Source organism: Rhinichthys klamathensis, unplaced genomic scaffold (genome assembly GCF_029890125.1).
Source record: "Rhinichthys klamathensis goyatoka isolate OS25496 unplaced genomic scaffold, OSU_Roscu_1.1 h1tg000121l_1, whole genome shotgun sequence".
Classification (NCBI taxonomy): domain Eukaryota; kingdom Metazoa; phylum Chordata; class Actinopteri; order Cypriniformes; family Leuciscidae; genus Rhinichthys; species Rhinichthys klamathensis.
The window spans coordinates 7,291,900-7,317,670 of record NW_026606658.1 but is presented as its reverse complement, the minus strand read 5'-3'; the positions used below and the strand labels follow the sequence as shown (position 1 = coordinate 7,317,670).

Genomic DNA, 25,771 nt, shown 5'->3' with positions numbered 1-25,771 from the left:
AACACATGTCTGTGATTGGCTACATCGCTCAACGCTGCAAACATGTTAGAAATAGAAACTCTGCCTGTAAACCGTTTCTATTTTGTTTTAGTTGTTCTGATTGCTTTTCTGCAACAGATGAATAAAAATGTATTAGTTTTTATGTTTTATTCATAGATATTTCTAGTTTGCGGGAGTCCCGCGAATCGTTTTATTCTCCCTCAACTGGCACACACAGAGTGAGTGCATTACCGCCCGCGCTCCCTGTTATGACGTCATCACCCAGTTACGGTAAAAAACATGCTACCTTTGAAAAAACCCCAATAAATGTTATTTTAACGCATTTTAAGACAGAAATTTTTACATATATACACATTGACCACTTTAATTTACACATTAATTGGTTGTGGTGGTTAACCTGCAATTTACACTTTAAGTTTATCAAGCGCAAAAAACAAACAAAAATAACGACTTTATTCAACTATTCATTTCCTTCCCTGTGGGCCTCGAGTGAGTTCACGTAGTGATATTGCGCAAAGCTTCTGTGTTGCACGTTACACGCAGGCTCACTATTGGCCGACGCTGGTCATGTGTGTGATGCGTGTGATGTACAACCTAGAAGCTTTGCGTAGACACTACGTAGCCTATGGAGGAGTGATCCAGCTCTCAGATTTAATCAAAAATATCTTAATTTGTGTTCCGAAGATGAACGAAAGTCTTACGGGGTTGGAACAACATGAGGGTGAGTAATTACTGACAGAATTTTCATTTTTGGGTGAACTAACCCTTTAATGCCAATTAGCTTCATTGTCAATCTAGCAAACTGTCTCTGTTGTTTGTGGTTCTCAATAGGGTGACACTGTAGAGAAGGGAAGGTTGTTTCTTCAGTATTGCAGGTTAATTTGTAGATACTTCATTGTAGAATGCATTTAAGCAAATAATATATCTGGTTGCCGTGACAATAACCTTACAATTTTTTTCCTGTCTCTACAGTGTCCCTAAGCAGCTTTGACAACATGAAAAACAAAATGAAACCGTTTCAACTACAAGCTGAAAGAAGCTCCATTTCTTTGCACAACACTTGAAAATGCAAGTGAGACGTTTTACTTCCACTGTTAAAGTTCAATTTCCATCACTGATATTAGATGTGGAATAACATTTTTGGAGTGATAGTTTCATGCTGACAATTAATTTATGAAATGCTTCCAGTGAAAATGACAGACTTGGTGATGTATGCTGCACTTCTACAACCATTTAAAGGTGACCTATAATTCAAAATTGAATTTACCTTGGTATAGTCAAATAACAAGAGTTCAGTGCATGGACATGACATAGAGTGAATCTCAAACTGGACTGTTTTCGCGTTCTCATTTAATTCACGTTTATGAAAAACACCCCTGAAAAACGGTCGGTTCTCCACACAATACCGACTGTGACGCAATAGTCGGGATCATTAATATGTACGCCTCCAAATATTTGCATAATGCCAGCCCTCAATGCCAGGCAGAACTGCGCAGCCGAAGCATGGCAGTTGCTCAGTGTGGATGTACACATGAACACAAAAGTATTTTTTAGTTCCTTCATCTGAGCCTCTGAAGAAACAATGGGTTAATTTTATTTTCTCTGGAAATTTCCCAACATTTCACCGACTGTTTCCTCAACTTGGGCCAATACAGAGCTGGCCTCGGATCGAGCTACCAAGCAACACTTTCTGATGTGTAATTGTTCAAGTTCAGACAGGTAATCTTTCTCTCAAAATCGTTCAATACTGTTTATGCATCAGTAAGTCAAGCCAGTGACTAAAATATCAGCTTCACATCGTTTCTTTTAGTAGGATGAAAATAATCGTATTTAAATTGTGAACAAATTATATACCGAAAGCGATCAAAGAACAATCTTTCCACACAGCGCGAGTTTATCTGGACACTTGCCAAACTCGTTATGAAATCAATGATGCACGTTACTGCACAACGAAGCTCTTACTGTATTTACATCATCGTGTTTGCATTGGTGAAAGCAGAGAGAGTGCAGAAACTGCTTTGCAATGATAAGATCTTCATTCTCGCGATCAACACACTGTCATCTGCTCAATGCTCATCACGGCAACATTTTATGTGATGGGAATAGATCTAAATACTTTAAAAACATCTCACGATTCGTTAATCTCGATAGCTGTTATAGTAAAAACGTATAATAGCAGTAGTAAAAGTATTCGGGAGAGAGTTTCACATGTAATGCGTTGCTATTTCATATGCAAGCATGTCAGCCAATCACAGCAGTGGCCGCGGTTACACTGAATCCCACAGCAGACACGCCCCTTCAAACAGAGTGTTCAAATCAGAGGCTAAAATCAGGCTAGGAAAAATGCCATTTATTTCTAAATTATGATTATTTTTTATCTACAAAACATACTAACATTATAAGGGTAACCCAGGAAACATTATATAAAAAAAAAAAAAAAAAAAAATCTAGGGCACCTTTAAGGCCTGTTAAAAATGGCAGACAGACTGAATGAAAATGTAGTTGTATTCTCTGACAGTTGATGGTGCTTAAAGAAAAACAGAAATACCTTGGGGCCTCATGTTTAAATTTGAGTAGATTTCATCCTTAAAGTGTGCATATGCACAAAATGTAGAAAAACATGGACAAAAACCTGGGCAAAATTCCCTTTTGAAATCCTATCAGCGGTAGATTGTGTATACATGCATCCCCACCGTCTTTTCGCCAAAATAACATAGCTTACATCGCCTTGTTTTTTCTATGCATATCCTCATCTGCATATCATTTCCATATGCATATATTTCCATCCATATGATAGCTTACTGCTGTGTTTAAAGGTATGAGATAGGCTGACTGTAAATGCTATTTGTGCAGTTATATTACATTGCTAAAAATCATTGTGTATCCATGTCTTGTTTAAAATAAAAATATTAAATATCTGTATCCTCGCCCACGGACAGTCAGATCGACAGAGGGTTATAAACAAAACAATTATTTGTCAAAATACTTGGTCTAAACAGCATTATGGTAAAAATTGAACACTATAGAAACAGTAAACCTGTACGCAACAGCGCTTTGCTTCAGGAGGTTGGGCGGAACTGACAGAATGGTTGTTTCTTACTCCTGCGTTTAGCCTAAAACACTGTATTCATATTCATCCCGTTTTAAATTAGACTAAAAACACAGAAGTGTTTCAGATTTTCCATTGCGTTGTTCTCTCCATATTTATGATTCTATGGAGCCTTTAGCCACTGCCTACAATGCGCTGGATCCTTACTGGAATCCCAAAATGTTCTAACTCCTACTCTTTGAATTCTTGCACATCATTACAATCATCATCGAGGAAACTAAATAAAAGTAGAGGGAGGGACCAGGAGCGGAGCTTGTCCTTTTGGTATGTTGTCCTATTTGGTAAACTTTGCTGCAGAGTGGAAATAGATTGAAAGTGACTGGATGTGGAATAATGTTATTCCTATCATTGTTTCAGGCTAGGTAGCCTCCTCCCACAAAAACATCAGTCTTTACCCCCTGAGTGTCCTGGTTTGAGACTTTAAAATCAAGTCTTCATACTCTGACAGACTAGGCTACTCTGTATGTCCCTATCTGTCTTCCAGAAGCCTCTCCTTATGCAGTCCCTCAGGCACTCAGGGGTGTGTCTGTGAGACGGGCGTCTGTGGGGGATTTGAACTACTTTACATGTGCTGCTCTTTCTCTTCAACTACTGCAGGATTTAATACCATAGCAATTCTTTCTTTCTTTCTTTCTTTCTTTCTTTCTTTCTTTCTTTCTTTCTTTCTTTCTTTCTTTCTTTCTTTCTTTCTTTCTTTCTTTCTTTCTTTCTTTCTTTCTTTCTTTCTTTCTTTCTTTCTTTCTTTCTTTCTTCCCTTTGCTATTTTCTTCCCTTGGTCTGTTCTCCTTACTTTTTTCTTTTCTTTCCCTTTCCTCACTTTCTCCCCTCTTTTCTTCCCCTTGCTCCTTCCTTCTCTCTTTCCTTCCCACAGCCCTTCCCTCCTTCCTTTCCCCTTTCTTTCCTTCCTTCCTTCCTTCCTTCCTTCCTTCCTTCCTTCCTTCCTTCCTTCCTTCCTTCCTTCCTTCCTTCCTAAATTCTACCTCCTTGCTCTTCCATGTTTGGTCACAAACAAGCTCAAGTATAGTCATTGAGCAGTTCATATTTGTCAATCTGGACATATGCAGTCAACAAAGAAGGAAGGCCAGGAAGGGAAAAGCGTGGCTGCTCAAGAAATGTATAACTAGCATCATTCACCCCCCTCTGAGACACACACACACCAGAAAACACACATGCAGACACACACACTGCAGCCTCTAAGAAAAGCAGCCGCATCAGTTTTCAGAGCAGGGATCTCTCCTTTCCCCCCTCCCTTCTCTATCTCACTCTCTCACAGTCTCATGCTCACCCACTCATTCTCCCACCTTTTCTGCTTTCTCTCTGCTGCACATTCTATCGCTTGCTCTCCCTCTCTCTCTCTCTCTCTCTCTCTCTCTCTCTCTCTCTCTCTCTCTCTCTCTCTCTCTCTCTCTTGTTTCCGCTCTCTCTCTCCCTCTGCTTGCTTCTCTCACACTCTGTGTGCCTGTGTATCTGCCAAGGTCTGAGTCTTTCACTGTGGGAATGTAGCAAGCTCAGAGACAGGACTGCCTTTGAATTCTGGTGCAATGACGGATGCAGGGCAAAGGCTCGGATGTGCACTGACAGAACAGGAGATCTAAGGGCAGGGATTGGGAAAAGGATCTGATGGATTTAACCCTAGCAGCCGTCTCTGCCTGATCATAGTACTCCATTCTCCCGCGCTGCGCTGTTCTCTCCTCTGGGGTGGATTACCGGCTGCCTGTGTCCACTGATGCACCGCTGTAGAGACTAGAGAGAAGACACAAGCTGCGTAGCCAGAGACGAAGTGCCGTGTCGGGGGAGAGAGAGACACAGAGCTGTCCCTTGAGTGGAGCTGTGCTTCTGCCGCTACCTGACTTCTCCACACACACAGACACTCACACACACATACAGAGGCAGGGCTGCGCCAGGCGCGACGACCGATGCGTTAATGCAGCTGTGAGAAAAGATCTGCAGCAGGGAGCTGCCCTCGCTCAAACACTCACGGATTTACAAGGAAAATTTGACTACGGGCAGAACACCGACGGATTCGCAAAACTTAATTTTGTTCTATTTTTTCGTCGCTATATATGGAGCATCTTGGGAATTACCTTCGGTTCTACGGGAAGCTGAACTAAACAGAGGCTTGTTCCCAAAACCCACTCTTCTCCCAAACCCAGTCCTGTTCGGTTCCTTATTGAGTGTGTGTATGTGTGCGTGTGTACGTGACTATTGGTGTCTTTGCGTTTTAAGGTTTGTTTACTGTGTTGTATAGAATTTATATATTTATCTGTTCATGTATATGTATATAGGCTGATGTTTGCTGTTCCATTCATGTGAGTAGTCAGTATTGCATGTATCTGTAGCTGTGGAAGAGTGTTAAATGAATATTAATGAGATGCCCAGTTTTGGCTCCCTCCCTAGCCCCCTCCGCTGCTTGCACTACTTCCTGGCTGGGCCCTGAACCCCAGAAGCATGAGTGAGAGAACAGCACTAGGGGCCACCATGGAGACCATGACCCTGGAAGAGCCCGGGGGTGAACAAGCCTCTCCCCGGGCCCCAGGGCCCCTCCGCTGTGGCCCCTGTGCCGTGTGGCCCCGCCAGCAGACCTGGCTTTGTGTTGTGCCCCTGCTGATGGGCTTTGTGGGCCTGGGCCTTAGCCTGATGCTTCTAAAATGGATTGTGGTAGGCTCAGTGCAGGATTATGTCCCGACTGACCTGGTGGACGCAAATCGTATCGGACAGGACCCCATTTTCCTATCTAAACCCAGTGCCCTGCCGAAGGGCTCTGATGGCTCCACGTCTACCACTTCAACTACACCCTCAGTGGCTCCGGGTTCAGCGACCCGAGCAGCTGAGGGTACAGGTACAGTTCAAAGGACTCGAATTGGGCAGTCCTCAAACCACACGGCCAGTAGCAGTAGCAGCAGTGGAGGTGGGGCGTTAGGGGGAGGGTCAGGAAACAGAGCTCCACACCTGCATAACCGAGTAGGAACACGAGTGACCAACACCACCACCGCCACCCGGGCCACCAATCCTGTCCAACCGGGAGCAAAGGATGTCACCCCGCGCAGCACCACGATCCGAAAACCCAACGGGGAGGATGGGAGCAAAAACGCATCGCCTTCTTCAAGGGCTGGGCCACCGAGTACAACCACCACGAGCACGACAACCACTACGATTACGACGAGCACAATCTCCACCCAAGCGGCCCAACCAACCTCCACCCTTGCGGCCCCCTCCAAGCCCGGTCAACGCTGGAACCATGGACGCTCCTCCAAGGGCCCTTCTACCAAGCCTACTCGCCCACACCATCGCTTTAGGACGCGTAAGTGCAATCTTCTAAACATTTAGATTGTGTGCATGCATGGATGTGTAGATATGCTAGTGTGCGTGAGCTTGCCCCACTGTCTGTGATAACATGATTTTATGAAACACCTTTTTTTCAGGTCTCATTATTTTGCTTTCCTCTAATAAAATCCCTTCCCAACTTCATGTGCATCAATATACATATTCCAGCTCTCTTCTCGGCATTACAAAAGAGGCAGTCAAGCAGTCTAATAGTGTTTGTGCTTGCTGCTGAGTTCATTAGTTCTGCATGTTAATGAGAGAGCCCTGTTTTTCATCTGTCTTTATCCTCTCTATATCAGGTGGACTAAGGTCTGCCCACTTGCTCTGTTTGTTTCATATCAAGAATAATGACTCTGTGTTGGAGCTTACAATTTTTTTTACCAATAGCATAAGCATGTTCACCCATTTAAAGCAGGTCTATTGTTAGAGAGAGATTTGCCTGATCTAAAGCAGATGCTCAAGGTGAGACGAGGAGAGACAGATAGAAGGCAAAAAGGAAGTGTAGAGCTGGAGAGGGTGCTGGCTGCTCTCGTCCTGTCAGTGGAGATCAGGTCTTAGGGTGGAGATTCCATTTAGATAAGTAAAGATATGAGTACTGCAGTAGGTTTGGTAGGTAGACTTGAGGCACTGGATACACACTAAGACACTCACGCATTGAGAGTGCACGCATGCACACACACACACTAGAGAGAACTGAAGAAGAGAGATATGAGACCGCTGCACATGGGAAATAGTATTTACATTGTAATCTGTGTCTGTATGACTCCATGTATGTCCTTTTACATCTGTATGATAATACTGTCAGTAACAGGGTTAGGGTTGCTGTTTTGAAATTATAGCTGTTAGGCTATACGCTACTCCTTATTCATTCAATCTCTAGTAGGGGTGGAACGGTACACAGAAGTCACGGTTCGGTTCATACCTTGTATGGTATTCCGCCATACAATATAGTCATCAATTTTGAACGCTTAGAAAAACACAACGTTTTATTTTGTGTCACCAGCCTAGGTCGAGTTACACTACTCGAGTAACTGTGTTTAAATAGGGAAAACGAGGAAGTGTTTGGTCGCTTCTCTTTTTAGCCCATATTTAATGCACTGGGCTAAGCTAAGTGCTAACATAGTTTTGCGGCAATACAGAGCGATATAGTGCACGCACTGAGACGAGAGAGGTATGTATCAACTCGTCTTAGTTAAGGGAATAACATAGTTTAATATGAAAAACCGGTGGAGTATCCCTTTAAATATTCTGCAATAAATGGAAATCTAAAATGCAGTGTAGGGATTCAAACTATTGAGTTTTTTTTTTCTTCAGTCTGTTCATTCACATGAACACTGAACAAATTATTTTACTAAAATTAACCTGACTGTGGAACGCTACATATGAGAGATGCATATCAGGCGGGAGCATGTTTGATTGTTTTGTTTAGTCACACTACACGGTACTCATTAGTAAAAAATAGCTTGTTACTGGAAAAGCTACGCTAATTTGAAAGAAGCCGATATGAGTTTGACTTAGTTATTCTCAAACACTGCTCAATTCATTCATGAATACTGAAAGAATGTGCTATCCACATAAAATACAGGCTTGTGTTAAATGACTGAAAAATATTCTGTTTTATTAGGGAATGGGGGATTAGCATTAGTCTGCATGCTAATTTGATGTACTTCTGTAATTAAATCTGTGATGTTGTTTATTTATAAAGCAAGGTGTTAAAAACAGGCCATCAATTTTTTTTATGTCAGCACCAATTAGCCAGCCTGGAGTTTGAGTATCATCCAGTCTTGGGACCTTAAACAGCCCCTTACAATGAATAGACAATTACAGAGGTAACTTAAAGGACATTTCACATTACTGCTCCCGCTTCTGCCTCCATAATCATATCTTGGAGATCGTGGAGAGTTTTATAGCATTTTCAAATCTAAGCAGTGACCCTTGTTTATGTATGTTATAAGGAAAACAAATCAAGATCTGCATCTATATGCCCCTGGGTGACATTTTCATATGCAGTGTATACGTACAGGGCCTAAAATATATATTTTTTGCCAGCCACATGGGAAAAATATTTTTTACCAGCCATGACAAAAAATAAACAAACAGGCAGTTATGACACCAACATTTTAGATACCAGTGAAAATTCACATTCCTCTATTCAGATGTTAAACTTCCATATATATGTATATGTATGTATATATTTTTTTTTCTATAGTTATTTGTACTGGAACTAAATCCGACACCCTAGTCAACAGTGAGAACATGTCAAACTGCTTGTATAAAGAGAAGCTTATGTATAATTTAATACCAGACATTCTCTCTTTCACAGTGCAGTGAATTTTCTCTTGAGCTGAAAGTGCCCTGGGGCGAATACAGATAAGGAAGGGGTGAGGGGCAAAAGAGGGCCCTGACTAGTCTGGGGCCAGAGAAGGACAAGAATCATGCTTTCGGCCATGGTTCTTACAGACCACATGGCTGTCTTTTTCTTTTATTAATACGTTTACATTGTCTGTGCCAGGGTCATTGCTAAAATTCACAGGACCTGTGAGAAAGTTTTTATGGTTTTGGGTATACCCATAAAGCAGTGTTTCTCAAATGGTGGGTCCTGACCCAAAAATGCTAATATAAAAATTTCAACTACAACAACTAAATGTATATTAGTTTGGGTATAGGAAAAATGATCTTATGCTCACCAAGGCTGCATTTATTTGATAAAAAATTTGAATATGAATAAACTTGACTGTAACTTATTCCCTTGATGACAGATGAATTATCAGCTTCCATTACTCAGGGATGCAATTTAAAAAAAAAATTTTTTGGTATGTAATGATGACTAAATACTCCAAGGCACTAATGTGGTGAGGTGAAAAGCTTTTTATTAAATGGGCTAAATCATTAAAAGCAACAGTGGACAGAAAGCCTGGGTCTATATGACATATTGAATTGTGTACATCGTTCTGAAAGCATGTGCAATTTCTTTATATTGTGAAATATGAGATGGTTGGAGAACAGATTTGGGTCTTGGAATACATCTGCATCAAGTAAGGGAGGTGTTATTGTTGGGCCAAGCTGTTTTATGAATAGAATTGGCAACTAGAAAAAGAGTAGTGGACTGTAAGTTGGATTTTGAATGTGCAATATTGTGTCGGGTAATGCATCACTGTATAATATAATACAAGCCTGTTCCGCCCTTGCTTGGACTTTCTCTCTGATTATCGTCTGAGAACGAACATGATGAAATGCACTGGTAGCGGCCATGTGCGAACGCATTCATCTTTACGACTGCAAAATGATCTCGTGTTTTGGTGGGACTTGTATGGTAATGCACCGGGAGAGAGAGTATGTTGTATATTCCATAGGAGCCCAATTGAATAAGCGATACACTAACATCGTTTTAAAAATCGGCCCAATGAGAGTGCATCTCTCATTCATATCTGTATCATTATTCCATTGTTCTGAAGGATGGCATGCAGCCGTCCATTAGCTGCAGCACTGAAACCTGAGCCGCTCATCTTCTTCCCTGCCTTCCGACTCCATTTCTTTCACCCTGATGCACATAGTTCTCCGCCTTTACATTTCCAACTCTAATATTATCTTTTATACTCTCCCCCTCCTTTTCCTCCTTATTTCCTTTTCCCTCTCCCTCCTTGTCTTCATGCCTGAGTTTCCTGTATGTGTTATGTTTGTCTCTGTGTCCTATCTATGTTTGGGGCTGATTTGGCTCAGGGGCCAAGCCTCATTACTTCCTGTGTAAGGAGGCAGTGGGCGGCTGGCACTCTAAATGCAGCTGGCTATCTGCCTTTGGGGGGCGGGGATGCTTCTTCACTGACACATCATTGTGATTCCACGCACACCTTCCACGGCACAGTCAGAAGCCGGCGTGGTTGAGCGGATTTTGTCAGGTATGAAAGTGCAGCGGCATCAGAGAGAGACACTGAGAACATGTCAGGCTAAAGCCTGGGGAAAAACATAGCCAGTAAATCACAATCTTGCTGCTAAAATAGAGGGCTCGAGAAAGAAAAAATCTCTGACGCGGTGATTAATATTTTTGACGTGCTAACACATAGCATGCACTCAAGTACGGCGTACACCGCAACCCCTGCGGCTCCTGAGGGGAAGGTGTACCATAAAATCATACACTGGGATTAAAGACAGAAATCCATTTAGCGCCGCCTCATGGGAGGTCAGCGAGGCTTTTGCCCTGGCCAAGAGGAGCGTAGTTCCAGCTGCTGCTACCACACTGCTCTCCCCAGATACCAGCAACAGGATAGCCACGTGATGTCCGACCACCAATCACAACCTTAGAGGCTCAGAGAGTGAGAGACGAACCTTGAGGGAGAACTTCTCACTCCACCTGATGTTTCCCAGGCCTTTCTAAAATGAAGTACCATACTCAGTCGCTGTTATCTTGCAGATTAGCTGACTTTTATCTTCGAGAAGTGACGTGACATTTTCACCGGACTTCCAAGTTGTCCTCATGGTCTTTGTGTAACTGTGCACTTACAGACAGTCCTCTACGGAGCGGCCTTGTTTGTTAGTGACATTTTAGTGCGCCGTGAGAGCCGGGCTCTCTCCCCTGTCTGGAGAGAGGGTGAGATTAATGCGCCCCTATGTGTACTTGTGGTAAGTGGCAGTGAAGGCCATCTTAGGCTTCTATAATGTCACTGTGTGATTTATGTGGACAAAATGTCCGCTAGGAAGCCAAGAGTTTGTCCTGGATTAGGCTGACATATTAATGCACAGAAAGAGAAACATGTAGAACGCATGTGGTAGGAAATGTAAATAATTAATGGCATCTTTTAAGTGCTGGGGATGGCCGTAGTCATGTACTGTATGCATGTTTTTTTTTCTCACAGCAACGTAGTCTTTCAACACCAAACTGATATGATAGAGCGTTTTAGGGACAAACACCTGATGCCACAACCTGCTTGTACCCGTTTACTGTGATGTTGAGGCAGCCGGAACTACTCTGAAATTACTCAAATTATTCAATGCCTCAGTAAACTGTCCAAATGAATCAAACTGAATCGCAATTTTTTTTTGACTTTTTGCAATCCTGTTTGACCAGTTAGACCAATAGTGATTCACTTGCAAATCTGTCATCGCCAGTTCTGACAGCTGATAATAAAACAAAACTTGATTTCTGAAATATCAAGGAAAACAATTCTCAGGGCTCTTGCCCCCGTAAAAAAGCAATGCCCCTTTACCAAACCAGTATATATACAGTACAGTATATACAAATAAGCACCATAAAGGGGTCCATATGACTTTTAGTGCTTTATACCAAGTCTTCTGAAGCCACAATATAGCTTTGTGTAAGAAAAAGACCTCTTATTCTTTGGTCTCTTATTGCCTTTCCCACCACCTACCCATTTGTTCATAGGCTGAAACTCACATCTTGTTGTATAACAAGATATGACATGACATTATTGCATACTGCTGTGGCAGAGTAAAGGGGATTACAGTTCAGTTATTGCATATCCTCTGTATCGAATTACGCAAGTTATCAGCTCACCTCTGAATGGATAGAAGAGCATAGATGGAAGTGACATTTGGGCTTTTCTGCAGCTGGTACATTGGAATGCTTATAAGAGGCTAAAGTACTTAGAGAATAATGGTACTGTATGTATTTGTTGATGGAGACTCCATTTTGATACTTCTCCCTAGCTAGAGTTGGCAACACCGGGCTGTGGGGAGACCAGGTGCTGTTTTACAGGCCTATCTGCCTCATCCACCTGGAATGGAGGAATTGATTGAAAAAATTATGAAATTATTATTTCATATTATTAAAACATTAAATATATACATGTCTATATATACTTGTTCTGTCTTTCTATCAATTGTTCTATTAATCGTTTCAATAGATATATATATACATACATACACACAGTATATATATATAGTAGAGTTTACATTTTGATGATGACAAGTACAAATCATTTTAATATTAATTTATTGTTAAATCTACTTCAATTCTAAATGTTATTTTTATACTTTATTAAATTTTTTTTGGTCTTGCATTCTTTGATTTAGTCCCTGTATTTTCACTTTCACATTTGATCTGATTTAGCTCTGCTCTATTTCAGCTGGATAATATAAATTAAAGTTCTCAAAGGGCCATAATAAATCAAAAGATTTCAGTAAAGATGTATTTGTTCATTTTGACAGGTTCAGAATGTTGCATTCTGACCTTAGTTTGACAAATTTGTAAATGATCTGCTGACACAGTAGTGAAATAAATTGTCCTATTTGTCTGTTAAAGCAAAAAGCTTTAAAGGATCTGGAGAAGTATCACATTTGTTGTCTTTTATAACTATCTTTTATAAGCATCTGGAGAAGTGGGTAACTTTACTTGTCAGTTACTGATTTGTTTGAAAAAGACACATTTCTTATAAAATAATAATTTTTTGTTTTGATGTGAAATGCATTGTATTAATTGTAATGGATCCTACATCAATATTCTAATTGTTGTGAGCCCCCTCCCCCCATTGGACCTGTATGTTAACCTCTAGAGTCATCCCCAATTTCACACCATCTGTGACGGCCTTGAATATTGCTTTGTAAATTATGAAGTTTGCAATACTGAGCGTTAATTTATGAATAGGCCTAATTGGAATTAGCTTGAAGAATAATTTTAAAAGCAACCTACAGACCATGAGTGCTAAAAAACATTTTATTTTCTTAGCAGGTGAAAATGAAATGGATTCTGAATGCATCAGAAATTGAGACTGTAAACATTATACTTAGAAAATGGTTATTATTGCTACATGATACACATTGTTTGGAAAAAGAGCTGTGAGTATGTTTATGTTTAAAAAATGGAAAGAGGGAGGGATTTGTGTTCTGTGGATATATACAGTATGTGTGTGGATATATACTGAAGTGAGCAGAGCCATCCAGAGCAGTAGTGTTGGTCTCATTGGTGTAATCCTGGCATGGTAAAAGCTTCGAAGGGATAATGTAAATGACTCCAATCTCAGTGTTGTGCTCACCCCAAACTCTGGCTCTCCTCTAATCTCCCATCCCATCTTCCATGTTTATCTCCCTTCCTCATTCCCTTATGTTTCCCTGTAACGATCCGTGACCCTGGCGCGCTGCGTTCCGCCCCAAAACAAACTTTGCACATCTCCTGAATAATGAGAGGGAGAAATGCGATGGAATCTCAGGAACTCATTGACTCGAGCTACACGAAGAGCTTCTCAACCTGTCAGGCAACAGTGAATTATAAAATAGGATGCTATGCTGAGGATCTTCTCCCCACAACATCTCTTGGTTTCCATTTGAAGTGAAATGTTAAATCATTGATAGTTGAGTTACACACCAACAATACCAAGCATCTCTTAAAGCACCTGTCACTGGCAGACATAAAGGAACTCCAGCGCAGGGAATGCGTTTGATCTGCTCAACATGCAACAAAGCACATAAAAATAGCCTACTGAAAAAATAATAATAATAAAAATAAAAAAAACGCGGGAAGATGCACTTTGACGCCAGTGATTTTTGGAGTGATGCCTTACTTGCAGTCATTTGCTGAGCATGACATGTTGTTTGTTCCTTTTACCTGAACATTTGTTGTTCGAAACGCACTCAGGTACAAATTCAGGTGTCGGGTACGATTTGTTCTTCCGGGTATGCCAAATATTCCCAGATTTATTCTCTATTGTATTGTTATTATGCTTTTTTTGTTCTCAGCTTGTTCCCCATTTGGCCTGCATTTTCCCCAGTGAGACGAGAGAGGTATGTATCAACTCGTCTTAGTTAAGGGAATAACATAGTTAAATATGAAAAACCGGTGGAGTATCCCTTTAAGAACAAGTTTGACCAACTAGTAAATTAGACCGATCTACTGTATGAAATTGACTTTAAAAAGTTAGGACCAGTCTTAAAGATAAAATTTAGATGACTCACTTTTAAGACTAGTCTAAGCAGGCCACTGGTGTATCTGAAGGGTAAACGACTAATAATTTTCCAGAAAAGTAGCCAGTTAGTAGAGTATTCACGGGTCAGTGTTTACCTTCTGATATTGACTCACCATACGCCTTGCAGCATCAGCGGTCTTAGCTGTTTTTGGCAAGTCCAACACTGTGTTTACGGCAAGCGTGTGAGGGAAGAGAATGTCCACGCAGCTGAGATGACGCGGGTGAGAAACAAAAGCGTGCATCATCTCTGTTGCCAGATTCCTGCTGCTTGCATTGTCGACTGCGCAAACAGTCATGCCTCAGTTGTGTCATTTTTATCTATCTATCTATCTATCTATCTATCTATCTATCTATCTATCTATCTATCTATCTATCTATCTATCTATCTATCTATCTATCTATCTATCTATCTATCTATCTCAGAACAATAAAATGAAAGATAGATAGATAGATAGATAGGACGATACATCATTCTGTCGTTCTATCTATTGTTCTGTTGTTCTATTTATCAATCTATTGTTCTGTCGTTTTTATTTATCGTTCTATTCATTTTTCTATCAATCGTTTGAATACATACATATACATACATACATATACTGTATGTATATTTGTATTCAAATTTATATTATGTATTTATACATATCACAGTAAAATCAGATCCAAAGCACGCACATCCACAGCAAAGCAATATGTTGCTCAAATTGGGTGTGCTCAACAAGGAAATTAATAAAAAAGGAAAAAAGTCGGCAAACCATGGCTCCAAAAATTTGAATAATTTAATGGTAGTACATATCACATCAATAATATATTAGTTTCATTGATACGTTTTAATTAAAAGTTCAATTGGACTGGAAATTCAATAGATGCAGTGTGTGGATTGAAGAAGATTGCTCCTGTTGTTGTCACCAACTATTGCACAAGCGCAGCTGAACTCATGTGATCCATAGAAACAGACCCAACAAGTCGACTCTGGCAGATCTAAATGAATCTGTGCAAACCCTAATGCTTACACACATACCCGGAGTTCATGTAGCACTTAGGCTGTAGAGTTCAAAGACTCCCCTTTTCACCTTGTCAAACATGCACATCTCTGCAAATATTTTGCGGCCCGCTTTCCAGCTCTTGCTGTCCGTGTCTTAGCTGTAGGCGTGCTGTGCATACAGGCCCTTCAACATTAAATATGAGCACTTTGATCCCAGCGTGGCATACTGCTCTGCAGGAATATGATAAGATGTGCTTGAGCATGCCGTCTCAAGTAAAATTAAGGCTAGTGGCCTTTCCCACATCTTATCTGTCTGTGTGCGTGTGTGTGTCTCCTGGCTCTCCCCTCTGGAACTCATTCAGCCATCTGGACGGAAGGACTGTTAATGTATCCTTTGTGAGTGGCTCCCCTCCCTCCTTAGTGATGGCAAACATCACAGTGTGGATGCCGTTTGCCATCAATTCGTCCATCCAGCCAGGCCAGTGAGCTTCAGAGGAATAATAAAGATTAAGAAAAGATATAGCTTGAAGATTTGAGAGTCACAGTAAATAGATGGATTTCCTTTTCTGACTAGAGCCTTTCTTAAAAAAAGAAACAGAAAAAAGAAAGTCCTGTTCAAAAGCAGTACACGTCTCTTGAAGGTGCACCGTGGCAACTATAGATGTGTGTGTGTGTGTGTGTGTGTGTGTGAGATGATGATTTCAGCATGGCAGTGAGCTGCTGAAAGTTTTCTGTGTTATGCTGGTTGTGGCATTTAATGTGTTTTATGTATTTATTAACTACCATTTGGAGTCAGTTTTTTGTTTTCTTCTGTCTTTGAAAGAATTATTTAGGCTCACCAAAGCTGTATACAGTAAAAACTGTATTTTTGTGAAATATTGTTACAATTTAACTGTTTTCTATTTTTTGTATATTTTAAAATGTAATTGATTGCTGTGATGGCAAAGCTAAATTTTCAGCAGACATTACCCCAGTCCTCAGTGTCACTTTTAGTATCATTCTGATATAAAGACTAAATATGATACTAAATACTCAATGACCCAAATTTGGGTCAAATAAGGACAAACCCAAGCGTTGGGTTAAAAATGTAATTAAAAAATGTAACGCAACGGTTGGGTTTGTCCATATTTGACCCAAATTTCGGTTGAAACAACCCAGTATTTTTTAGAGTGCATATTCTACATCCCTTAATCCTACCCAATACTGCTACCTTACTAACTATTAATAAGCAGTAATTAGGAGTTTATTGAGGCAAAAATCATAGTTAATAGTTAGTTAATAGTGAGAATTGGACACTAATCTAAAGTGTGACCGAAAGTCTTTTACTGTTGCTTTTGCATCTGCTGAATAAAAAAAAGGTCTTATTGAACTCAAACTGTTGAATGAAAGTATATACAGTATAGTATATGTATATGTAAAATGTATAATACAAAAAAAGGAAATATATATATATAATAAGCAAGATGGTTCTGTTTGGCCATTTAATGTTGCTATACAAAGCTAATGTCTTGCAGATTTTCTGTTCAAGAGCACTACACATCTTTTCAAGGTGTACAGGGACAGCTATAGATGTATGTGTGAGTTCATGTTTTCAGCATGGGGTCTGGTGAGAACAATCTGTGTGACACCGTTGTGGTGAAGGATGTTTTTTTTTTGTTCTACTAGGGATCTCAGTTTGTTCTGAGAGCAGCGAAATAGCCTCAAGGCAGTGTGTTTATAATAGAGCAGTGGAAAGGTAAGGGCTCTGATGCCTGCCTCTCAGTGCTCAATGTCAAAGGCCAGTCAGAGACACTTGTTGTGGTAGATTGCTTGAAGATTGGTTAGATTGTCAATACTTTTTGTGTATGACTGTTCGGGAGAGATAGAGAGACATAGAGGGAGAGGTGGTGGTGGTGGTTGTGTGGTGGGTGGTGGGGGGGCGGGTTGTATGTTTGCGAGAGGTGTGCATTTAACATGTTTGGGTGCAGTGCAGGGAGCATGTGGTTCTAAATATATTCATGATGCGGGAAGGTAACTCTGTGGTTCAGGCAAGCTCGATCTTGCTTCAGGTCAAACCCAGGGCTAGCCCATCGAAAGCACTTGGATTTTGTAATCCACAACAGCTGTGTGTTTGCTGGGACAGTATGACAGATTGCACACTGTTTAATAAATACTGTTTGTGTGTGTGTGTGTGTGTGTGTGTTTGGGTGGGTTTTCTAGATTATGTGATTTGAATTTGTGTGTGTTTGTGTGTGTGTGTGTGTGTGTGGGTGGGTGATGCCCGTTTGCCCAGATGTGGCCAGCTGTGGATCTGGTGTCCTAGATAAGCATGTGCTCGACTCCTCCAGGGTTACATCAATGAGCTCTGCTTTGGACCGTGGCTTTGGGCTCTCATTATCATCTCTCATTACAGATGCAGAGATAAACTTGACACACACATGCGGGAAAAAAAAGAAGCATGCTCTCTGTTTATTAATTAAACAAATATTACAGACAATCTGCTTGTGGTCACAATAAGGCATTTGATTGGGGTAGTGCGAAGCACACTTGCAAAGCCAACACTTGCTAGCCCTTGCTGACTTATGCCATAACTTACTCACTTACCTACCTTGTGTACCTATGTATTGATTGATTGATTTATTTTGGATACATATCAGCTGATATTGTATATTTAATTGTTCATATTTATTTCCTTTTTTTAACATTTACATTACCTTTGACATGCTCTTGAAATCAATGAAATCTTGAAATCTTTTTATTTTATTTTAAGAGCATGTTAAATTACATATACAATATCAGCTGATGTATATAGTGTATTTAATTGTTCATACAATTATTTTTACATTTACAGAACCTTTAACATGCTCTTAAATAACAAAAATAAAACAGGTTCTTAAATTAAATTAAATATAAAGGGAAATAAAAAATAAAAACACTTTGTAATCTTTATTAAATCTCAAAATGAATATTTTTATTTATTTATTATTTTGCCCATGTATCTTTTATCAGCCATAACATCATATCAGCCATTCAATTCAGCATGTCTTTATTGGATCTGCAGCATAATTATAACCACCTTATCACAGTAAAATACTGTTTGAGCTACAGTAAAGAATATGCACTTGTATTTTTCCGCCTGCTGCCTTTCACATCATAGCTCAGCTTGGGATCAGCCAATCAGAATTATCACGGTGTCATTTTCCAGAGGCTCTAGAGTGACACAGCATTTTATTGCTTTCATGCTTAAAAATGTGTTACCCATGAGTAAAGATTTCAATTTCCAAAATCACATAATCTTACAGGAGTCCTGGCACAGCTGAGAAACTGTCATTGAGATTTCCTTGAAATGCTACCTATATTGAAGCTTTCTCCAGAGGTATTATAAACCCGCTTGGTAGAGGCAGGTGAGATTCTCCATTTTTGTCCTCTGTCAGGACTGCACAGGACAAACATTGCTCTAAGGGCCTGAAGGAAAGGCAGATTAATGCAACGGGCTTGAATATTTTATATCAAATGTATTAAAGCCTCATACCGCCTCGCTCTTTTTCCATCAGTCTGTAGTCACAGGTCCTGCAGGGTGACTTTGACTCGAGCGGAGGGAGGGATGCCCCATCCCAGGTCTCACACTCTTGTTTGTCACATTTTCTTACCACGTTATTTGATCACTCCACCCTACACCCTATGTTTGATTTATTTGTGTTTTCGCAAATTTATGATAAGAAGTGGCTCCCTGACAGTGTGTTCTTTGTCATCTCACACTCCGGTTCATGAGCTGTCAGCGAATGTGTGAAGAAATATTCATCTGTTTTTGTTTCAAAGTTATTTCTTACTGTTCCCTCATTTCACCATCAGCGGAGGCTTAAATCTTGGCTACACAATCGACATGTGTTGAATTGGTGCTATATGATATGTTTGCACCATGCCTGCAGTTTGTAAATCTAGTTTAAGAGGATTAGGCCTGACAGCGTCTGCCTCTGTGAGGTCTGCTTAGCAGTGGATGACGCCTGAATGATGCATGTTGGGGATGTCATGACATTGTGATGCTATGCTGCCCGCTATCGCCCCCGCTGGTCAGGAGGAACCATTTGGGCTCTTCTGATTGACACTGGGTCCTCTCATAGACTGAGAGAATCAAAAGGCCTGGATCACAAAACACACTCTCCCACTCATGTGTAATGAGAGCACTTCAGCTCCTGTTGTGCTTGATGCTCCGATTTGACCAGCGATCAGCCTTAGACATAAAGGAATGCCAGAGTCCACATTCCTCTTAGTGCCCAGATCAAAGTGATATATTCTTTCTAATACAGTGAATTTAATCTCGGAACACTGTGCACAGCGCACCTTGCCAACGGTAAGGGTGTATTTAAGTCTGGCCACACACGCTCATTCGATCACTGGCTGCGGTGTCAGCTGCTATGCCTTGGTTGTGTTTTTCTCCATGCTCGGACTTATTCATTATGCATACTGTTTAAAATGTCACTCTCCATTTACTGCTGGTCCTAAAACCCTGGGGCTTTGTGCTGAGTAAAGTGTATCCTCCGAGTTCCCATGTGTCTGCTGTTTCTCTTTGTTGTTCTTCCTCACGCGTCACTTGATGGGGACGGAATGCTACCCATTCTGCTTTCGGTCTGTCTCTCTCAGTTGCTCTTCATCCCACTTTACTGCACATGGCTGTCGGTGTCTCTTTCGTGCTCTCTGTAATGTTATGGTTTTCATTTCGTCTCTTATTTCTCTTGCTTTTCACACCCTCAGCTGGCTGCCGTCTCTGGCTCAATGTTTTATTTAAAAATTATTGTATTTTGTCGAGGCTGCATGATAACAATTATCTGTTGGACTATGCGGCAAGGTAAATCAGAGGTTCAAATATCGATCACATTTATCAATATGGTTACAATGATGCTTCCAGTGTACAAGATACATTGTACATTGTAGAGTTAATCACTACTGTTCAAAAGTTTGAGGTCGGTAAGATATTTAAATAAGTCTCTTATGCTCACCAGGGCTGTATTTATTTGATCAAATCTAGTTTTACTTTAAAACAACTTTTTTTTTTTCATAAAACAACCAGGGCTGGGTTTCTGACCCAGTTCTGATTATTTTGGGTATATTTCAGTTATATTGTTAATTTTGCTTATTTATGAAAGATATTCTCTCTCAGCATGCTGTAAATTATACTGTGAATATGGTGCATTATGGAAATATTAATATTAAAAATGATCAGCATGGACCAAACTATTTAGTTCAATTGCTATTTATTTAACAGATAATAATAGTAACACAGCCAAAACTGCTCTGTGGATACCAACTGAAGTGAACAAGTAAAATACACACAACTTTTGGTGTTAGCGATCTAGATGTATTGAGTCTGCGCTCTTTTGTAGTGAAAATCGGATAACAAATTCAAATGACAGCGTTTTTTACAGCAGCTGTCAGTAAATGAATGTGTAGATAAGCAAGTAGGATTCTCTCCTCAGGTCACACAAATTCTTAAAGGTATTTCTTTCTTCTGCAGCACACAAAAGATGGTTTTCAAGAAGGTTGCTAACAGTTTTGGTTCCCATTGAATTCCATTGTATGGACAAAAAAACATCATCTTTTATGTTCCACAGAAGCGTCATACAGGTTTAGAACAACACGAGTGTGAGTAAACATTGGTGAACTACCTTTAAGCAACAAGAAAAAGCTGGCTTGTGCACATACACAGAGTAAAGGATCATGTTTTTTTATTAATTAATTTCATGATTGTGATTAATCTGAAAATCAATGTTTACTCAGCCTTAAACAAAATCTAAAAAGCACCATATCAGTAGTCCATATGACTTGTGCACTATAATCCAAGTCTTTTGAAGTAACATGATAGCTTTATGTGAGCAACCGACTGATTTCACAAATTATTCATTGATAATCTTTCCCTCCAGTGAGCTGTTAACTTGAGAACCACTGTGAACGGATCACTGAGTTGAACAAATAATTATTTTAAGCTGGTGAGCTTGATCCAGTTTACAAATCAGACTGGATGATTCATGAGTAAATAATGACGAGATTTTAATTTTTGGGCACACTGTTCCTTTAAGATTTCTACCTGATCTGACCTTTAACCAATGTTTGTCATATTGATTCAGCTATATTAAGTGATATTTTGAATAAAACCAATTTTTTATTTAGATGTTACTGCTCGCGCATTTTAAAAGCACATTCTTATTGCGTTTTTAAGTTACCTAACAAAATATTCTCATAGTGGAGCTGGAATTTCTTAATATGCTTAGTGCTAAGACTTCAGCGTCAGCAAAAAAGTGTGCAGAATGTGACGGCGAAGCCCTGTGCTCTGCCCTTTCTCTGCTCAGAGCTTTACATAAAAAATACAAGAAGTCTGCAGTTTGAGTAAGCAATAACATCTGTTCCAGACCACTAAATTCCCTTTCCGATTCTTTCTCTCTCTCTCTGACCTGTTCTCACTTACCACAGTATGTAAACACCGGGCCTGTCAGCAATAGAAAAGAGGACAAAGAGGAAAAGATGATCTTTGCCAATAGATGTTAACATGAGGAGAGCTGTCTAATGGTGGTGGTGCTGAAACAATGCAACTCTGGAGTGCTTTGGCAGACAGGGAGCTGTCCAGTGCTGAAATCTGAGGCCTCTAATGCAGTGGCACAGCGGAAGCTGCAGTGTTTGTGTTTCTCTATGTGTGTTTGTGTGTGTAGAGAGGGGGTAGAAGAGGGGTCAATTGGAGTTGCATTGTTTCACATGACCGGGCTCTGCTTTAGCAGCCAATTATGCTGTAATTCTACAGCCTGAGCAGGTGATCTCTCCTCTCTCTACCGTCTGTGATAGCTGCACTGAAGAGTTGCTCCACTGTGAATGGTTCCAATAAGCGTTCCGCCATTCCATCAGAGCAAAAACAGCTCAGGGATTTCTGCCAGGAGGTATGTTTGTGTTCTGTATGTGAGTGTGTGTGTGTGTTCTCAAAATGAGACTTGGGGTGGTTCTGCGTATCCAAGTACCATTTGTCGCAATTTCTGTGATGTATATCTTGCAGTCTGTGTGTGGTTGAAAGTTCATGGGACTGAGTGTGCTAGCAGGGAGCACTCCTGCAGTTTGAACAATGTACAAAAATATCTTGGAGACAGGCAGTAAGGTTAAAAGTTTGAAGTGATACAGTATTTCAGTATTTTGTTTAGTGCAACATTTTTTTTGTGAAGCTATACTGTAAAAAACTGTAAATTTGATAAGTTATGACAATGTGTGTTTTATATTGCTTTAACTCATCAAAATAATTTAAGCAATTTTCAACTTTTTGTTACAAGTTATACAAGATTCAACTCATTTTTCAAGTCAGTTTAATGTTATTTGAGTTGAAATGACTTAAACATCCAAGTTGATTGTACTTACAAATTTAAGTCAGACACTTTTTTTTAATAGTGTATGTGCTATATGCTATGATACCACCAACATGTAGTTCACATTAATTGGTGAAAATCCCATCGCTCTAGATTTTAAATCAGATGTGCTGCATCTAATTTGACATAAATTCTGTTTTGATCACGAGACACACAATAGACATTTGGCATTTCCTGACTTCCTATTTTGTAGTCCATATGACTCAATAAGAGTATTTAATTTGGGGTATTTATATGATGATTTTATGCTGCTTTTGTTTAATTTTGTTGCTTGCCAGACCCAGTCCCCATTCACTTCCATTATACTGTATTAAAAAAAAAAAGGATATTCTTCAAAAATCAACCCTTTATATTTCACAGACACACAGGTTTGCAACAACATGAGAGTGAATAGATCTCTTTTCTGAATTTTGGGTGAAATATCCCTTTAAATCTGAGTTGGGGGGGGGGGGGGGGGGGGGGGGGGTTGTCTCAGAAAGGTAAACAATAAAAGCTCAGCATCATAGTCTTTGATTGTTTAGGTTTTGACTGTTATGAATAAGATATAACTGTTCTGAATTTTTAATATGATTGCTTCCCATGGGAGAGACTTTGAATATATTTGTCCATATATTCAGTATACAAATGACACATTATATCAAAAGCCCTACCCTCTGCAGTAACAGTCCTGTGGTTGGCCTTTTCAGTTCTCTAATGACACAGAGATGAAGGCTTTTATGTTGCATGTGGGGGTCACTGAGCTTTGATCATGCTTGATTGACAGCTTAGGTGAAGGTTGACACCTCCCAACAGGGTTCTCTGTAGAATCAATTATCAATTGTGCATGTCTGGTCCTGATGCTTTCTCTAAATGCTCGATGTCGAGGCCAGGGGTCATTGAATTCTGTGCTTTTCATGTTTTACCCTTCATCCTCGTGTTTTTTATTGGTTTTAGCGGTTTAAGTTCTTCAAAGGGCATGGCTGAATATGATGAGCAGCATTGTGGGTCCATTTATTTTCCTAAGATGGCCTCACTAAGATGAACAGTGCTAGAACTGCTTGGAAAAGCTAATGGCTGTCCATGAATCTTTAAACAGACTGAAGGATCTGAGTTTCAATGAGTATGACTTCATCCTGCGCTATCAGTGATCTTTTTGCCTGGACTAATGACTCGTGAATGAAGCCATCATAAAATCAGCTATTTTAATGGGAAATTTGAGGAGTTCTTTGGATTCGAGAGAATGTAATAAACAAGATGCTGGTGCATATTTGGCTGTTTGGGGTGAGGAGGAGGGGTTGGCTACTACACCATAAGAAAAAATGAGCAGAATTACTTTTAGTAGTAGCTTGTCACTGGCACAGTACCTTTAAATGTACACTTTTGTACCTTATCAACCCCCAGTGTACCCTAAAGTACTAATATGCCCCTTCATGGTAATAATATCCATTGTAGGGAATTAATATGCACCTTTAAGGCACTAATATGCACACTTAATGCACTAATATGCAGTCTTAAATGTGCATATTAGTACATTTAATTTTTATTGTATTAATATGCCAGGTTATTTTACTAAGGTAAACTCTTAAGGTTCTAACACTTGTAATGTACTAATATTCTGCTGTAATGTGCTAATATGGCGCTTTAAGGTACTTAAATCCACTTGAAAGTACTAAGTACCTTTAAGGTATTAGTATGCCACTTTAAGTTAATAAGGTGAACCATTAACGTACTAATATGGCCCTTTAAGGTACTAACATGCCACTTTAAATTATTAATATGCACATTTAAGGTGCTAATATGGCACTAAGTTAATAAGGTGCACCCTTAAGATACGTGCCTTTTAAGGTACTAAAATGGCACTTAAGTTTGCACTCTTAAACTACTAATATGCATTTTTAAGATCGTCATATGCCTCATATCCACCTTTGAGCTGCGGTTACACCAGGCGAAATTTGTACAGACACTGGTTGTAAAATGACGTCACACTCTGCAGCGTCTTAAAAAAATTAATAATAATAAATTTAAAATGTAACAATATGCAATCTACTCCACTTTACTGCAACACTGCAATCCTGAAAATTTTCAGTTTGCATTAATTGAATTAATAGAAGAGGTCACTCTGTCAATCTTCTATTGGTCACACGATACAAATTCATAAAGCAGAGTTCTCCAAACTTGAACTTTTGAGTGCAGTGAAATTCATACGAGCTTGCGTTTCCTATCTCCCGCATTCTTCTGTGTATGAATGGAAGTCATTGGAATGAAAAGTGTAACATGACCACCCTTTTAAGATGCTAATAGGATCATTCAAGTGATACTTGTTACACCCTTTTACTGACAGCAAGCGGACAAGTCATGCAGTGCTAACACTCCCATATCTCTGAAGCCCTTGATGACGAATAAGCTACTAAACAACTGTATTAAATAGAAAGTAGGTGTTCTATTGCTAAGAGAACATGTCAAACCTTGTGTTGTTTTTTGGTTTATGCCATCAAACGAGTGACTTTTTGAGTGCTTCCAGGAATTAGGTTATGCTGAAGAGTCGACATGAAATAGCAAAGAGCAGCAGGCGATGACTTTTATGAAAGCCTGCTTAGAGGAATATCTTATAAGCACAAACTTACAGTAACTGGAAAAGAATCAGGCACCTCTCTGAATCTCGGGCTCCTCCAGGCCCACTAAGAGCCAATAATATTCCACTCACTTGCAGCAAATGCAAAACAAATCATGTCAATTTAAGTGCTGAGATTGGGTGCCTTTACTCTGTCTAAATTCAATCTATCTGTCTGAGAGTCTCTGGGTGGTTCTGCTCGGTAAACAAACACGGCCAACCATTTCATCTAATCTAGGATTAGCCCCACCTGCCGGTCTGATTGTTTGGGGGCACTAACTGCTAAAATTGCTTTAGAATGAGAGGTTGGATTGTTACGAAAGGGTCAGTTAAAGCACAAAGTGGAGATTCGAGCTACATCTGCGATTCGTGTACCATGAAATTCGCCGAAACTAAGGGGCATTACCCATATGTTAACACAGGCAAATTACACTTTTTACTTAAAAAAAAAAAAAAAAAACAGACTCTACAAAAAAA

General features: G+C 39.9%; 1 protein-coding gene across 2 annotated transcripts in view; it reads left to right on the top strand.

The window, feature by feature from the left end:
- The first annotated feature begins 4,526 nt into the window (after nucleotides 1–4,526).
- Nucleotides 4,527–25,771, top strand: part of nrg3b (neuregulin 3b) — a 174,504-nt gene continuing 153,259 nt past the window's right edge. For both annotated transcript variants that reach the window (XM_056255773.1, XM_056255772.1), the window contains exon 1: nucleotides 4,527–6,410. In XM_056255773.1, coding sequence (XP_056111748.1) covers nucleotides 5,558–6,410 — 853 coding nt within the window. In that variant the 5' untranslated portion in view covers nucleotides 4,527–5,557. The remainder of the gene's footprint in view (nucleotides 6,411–25,771) is intronic.